The 4,327-nt window shown below is 31.8% G+C and overlaps 1 protein-coding gene across 1 annotated transcript in view; it reads left to right on the forward strand.

Moving 5' to 3' along the window:
- Positions 1-445: 445 nt before the first annotated feature.
- LOC108748134 (A disintegrin and metalloproteinase with thrombospondin motifs 7-like) overlaps positions 446-4,327 on the forward strand; it is an 18,071-nt gene continuing 14,189 nt past the window's right edge. Inside the window, exons 1-3 of the mRNA XM_018486161.1 lie at positions 446-628; positions 2,945-3,312; positions 3,888-4,187. Of these exons, the coding sequence (XP_018341663.1) occupies positions 541-628; positions 2,945-3,312; positions 3,888-4,187 (756 nt within the window). The 5' untranslated portion in view covers positions 446-540. The remainder of the gene's footprint in view (positions 629-2,944; positions 3,313-3,887; positions 4,188-4,327) is intronic.

Here is a 4,327-nt window from a genome sequence, read left to right on the forward strand (position 1 = left end):
TTGTACAATTAACATCTTTATATCAAAATATTTCATTGAACCATTTATTGTTGAATTCATACTTTAATTCTAATAATAGAATAATATAATTATCTAACTAATATAAAATAATTATACCGCGTTTGTAAGCATATAATCTTAAATAATTTATGTAAAAAAAAATAAAAGAATATATAGGGGTTGATTTGTAAATAAATAGGAACATATTCTATTTCAAAGTGAGACTAAAACTAGAATTTTAAACGGCAATATTGACGTCATAACCCGTTGAGATATCGTGAAATTTTACAGAAAGTGTAAATACGACAACATTCAGGCTGCATAGAAAAATACACGAGAAAATAGATTGGTTTGACAGGCAATACGTGGTCGTCGACCCTTTTGTTTTGAGATCGATATGTCGCTTCACAGCGTGTATGTACAACGCACCCTACGTCAAACAAGTTAGTTCCCTTAATTTTATCAACTGAATTGACATTCCCGGACCAATGTTTGCTGGAGACGGATGCACGTAACAATAAAATCAGACGATACTATTATATGATGAAACGTTTGTCACCTAATCCATTCATTTGCTTGTTCGTACTTATAACGTTTCATAGCCAGCAAGTTTATACCGGCTACCAAGGTATATATATTCTCTATATAATCTCAATTTTTTCTACGCTTTCCTCTCTAATTAATATTATTTTTAATTTACAAAAATCTTAATTGAATCCTTCGGCTTTGACAAAATTAATTTTTAAGTGTCCAGCTTAAAAAAATATTGAAATTTGATCAATTGCTTCATTTGATTAAAATTTTAATCCCTTTTTTCATTTTTATAACATCAATATTTATTATACGAGAAATATTTATTTTTCTTCGATGGCAAGAAAAGAAATGTAAAATTAAATTATAAAGAAAAATATATATACATGTATCAATTGAATATAAAAAATGCGCGTTAATGGATAAAATATAAAATATATAACACACGCGGATACAATATAAACTATGAGGGACTTGTTTGTATAATGTTATATACAGAGAGATATATAGTTGGCTTTTTCCATAATTATCTACAGAAAAAAATTTTCCACGTCGATCCCTTTCAGAGCTTTTCCACATCCTATCAGCCTGTCCTATTTCGAGAAAGTCATTGCCATCTATCAGAGCAGAGCTTTCCTCTTGTCGAGCACAGCGCGCACGCGAGAGCTATTTTTCGCGGTTTCGCGAGCAGCAGAGAGAAGAGTAGTAGGAGTAGGTCGTGCGGTACGAGAAGATGACCCATTGTATCTCACATCTCTATGCCAACCCTCCTTGTCTGCATTGCAGTCGTAGCCGCGGATACCAAAAATAAAAATACGTTTTCTTTTCATTATGAGCTCGATTTAAGAGAATTCTTCCAATTTCTCATGATGACATCTTTTAACTTATTTTACTTATAAAATAATAACTCTTCCGTCGCAAAATCTTCAAATTAGAGAAAAGAAAGAAAACATTTTTTTCTAATTTAATTTTATCGTAAATTTATTATATTTTAAATATTGCTCGTAACTCGATTTAAAAATAATTTAAAATTGCTTTCGAACACATTTCATCACAAATTAATTGAGCGGTTATTAATTAAATGTTCAATAGCCTGAAATGGGGCAATTTTTTTTTAAGAGGAAATGCTGTGTGTGCGAGTGACATTTTTCTATGATATACCACTGCCAAGCAGGAAAACTGCTGCGCTTATACCACGAAATGATGATCCATTGTACGTGCTTACCGTGGCTTCATTCCTTTCTTTCCTCCCTCTGCTCTATCTCACTCTTTATCTTTCTCTCTCTCTCTCTCTCTCTCTCTCTCTCTCTCTCTCTCTTCCTATGTCTTTTCTGTCTTATCATGTTCTCTCAGTGGCGTATACTACGAAATTGATATCTGATATCGAAAGGCTCTGCCTTCTGTAACATTTTCACCTACAAGAAAGAAAGCTCCTCCTTATATTTTCGCAACAAAGCGATGATGATGGAAAGACGGAAACGGAAATATTCCCGTTGGTGAAAATATTCACATCTCTCAATAATATTGGAGTCCATCCGTTCCATTCGGTTTCTCTTGTCGGCTTCGACTATGTAGCTTCATAGATAGATCGATCTTCTTTGTAAAATGTTTTTAAACTTGAAAAATAAAATCAACTCTTTGTGCTTTTGTCACAATTTGTGGATTTGATTTATAGATCTATTATGTAGGCATTGTACAGCTATCAATCGTTACTCACGATTAGTGTTGATGTATTAATCGAAGCATGTACAGAGAGTTAAAATTTAAATAGATGACTTTATGATGCAGCGGCATTAATGCCATTATACACGTTGAAGGTTAAATAATAGAGAATGTGGTCAATGACGAAATATTATCGGTAATATATATTCGGACATATATAATTATTATTTAGAAATGTTCCTCTGGTTTATTAAATTTCCACGCCTCGTGGAAATGGAAATGCGTGTAACATCATAATAAAGTAAAACGCGTATAATACATTGATGAGTGAAACGTACACTCCGAATTTTAAGCATAATATTCAAATAACGTATTGTTGCGATAAATTTACTAATAATAGAGAAAAATATATATGTATACAAGACTCAATAAAATTATATTAAAAGCAAATATTAAATATTATGACAGTGCCAATACGAACGTTAAGTTTACTTTTCATTAGTTTAATGATACCTATACAACAGTAATTATATAATTACTATTGCATTTCAATTTTCAGAATTGGTTTGCTACAAAACAAAAATTTTAATTGTTAATTATTATATCGTTAAAAATAATTAAAAATAATGTATTAAATAAATTATACATGAAGTATAAAATTATTTGATTATATAATTACATACTGCATGTATTTAAAAAATATCGGCTATAATTTACAACAATTGCATTTAGCATTTCCTTTTTCCTTAAGGACGTTATACGCGCGCTGTTGATTTACCGAACGAACATGAAATAGTAATACCACGAAAGGTTAGATCGGATGGAAGTTTTATATCTCATCAAATACCCCATTACTTCGAACGCTCCTTCTATCGAAATCGAACGACAGGCGACGATGTAGTTCACTATCGCCTACGTATTGATCACGAAGAACATCACATCGAGCTCTATCCAAATCATCGACTCCTTGGACCAGGTGCAGTAATTGAGAAACGTCGCGGATCGCAAGATTTTTTAAACAATATGCAACTGAAACGATTGCGAGACATGCAATGCCATTATCGGGCCCGTGTGCGAAACCAATCGGATGACAGTGCGCTATCCACTTGTTACGGACTTGTTAGTATTGAATGATCCTTCACTCTCTCGATTGATTGTGTAGTATAAGTATACTGCTATACAGTATTATCCATAACGCTGCATAACATTTTAATCGGTCATTCATTCCAGTATCTTTAGCATTGCATTAAATTGTTTAAATACCATATAATAAACATTTATTAAGTCCGTATACGTGAATACACAATAAGTAAAAGTTTAACGCCTATTACGGTCGAAACTGGATCTTAGATGCTTTTTAAATAATTTCTATGTGAATTTATATACAATATTAAATATAATATGTAGTCATTTGAAATGTGCGCCAAAATGATTTTTCGAACATATAAACGCAATTAAACTACGATAGTAATATCACAAATTAAATTGAAAAGCAATTTAATAATTTGAGGCTCAATCTGACATCCTATTATTAAGAAAGATGTACTGAAATTGTTTAAATATAGTTAAGTGCAAAATGAAAGTGATTAAAGTTAAACAAAGAACTTTGTAAGATTCATTAATTTCTTTCCCAATCAAACACATCAACTGCAAATTTTTAAGAACTGTAGGGTTTTACTATTTTAATTTTTTAGGTTGGATACATTAAAATAAAGCATGCATGGTACATGATCGAACCACTGGCTGGGCCAGTTACCAAAGAATTGGAGCATCCACATATCGTGTATAAAAGGAATCCAGATGAATATCAAGACGATGCCATGCAGAATTTTTGCAGCGTCATTGGAGAAACGTCTAAGATCGTTGCCAAGCGTGCTTTAAACCCGCAGAAAAAGATGCCTGCAGGATCAATCAACAATAAGTCGTACACGTTAGAATTGCTGGTAGTATTGGACAAATCTTTGTTGGACTATCATAAAAAGAGAGAGTTCGATATTGAAAATTACATACTAACGCTCTTCAATATGGCAAGTTGAAAACCTTCCAAAAATTTTACGAATCTGCTTCCAGAAATTTTAATGTCAGAAATTATGCAAAATCTGAATATATATATATATATATATATACTATATAA

The sequence above is a fragment of the Trachymyrmex septentrionalis genome, unplaced genomic scaffold, assembly GCF_001594115.1.
Source record: "Trachymyrmex septentrionalis isolate Tsep2-gDNA-1 unplaced genomic scaffold, Tsep1.0 scaffold211, whole genome shotgun sequence".
Taxonomy (NCBI): domain Eukaryota; kingdom Metazoa; phylum Arthropoda; class Insecta; order Hymenoptera; family Formicidae; genus Trachymyrmex; species Trachymyrmex septentrionalis.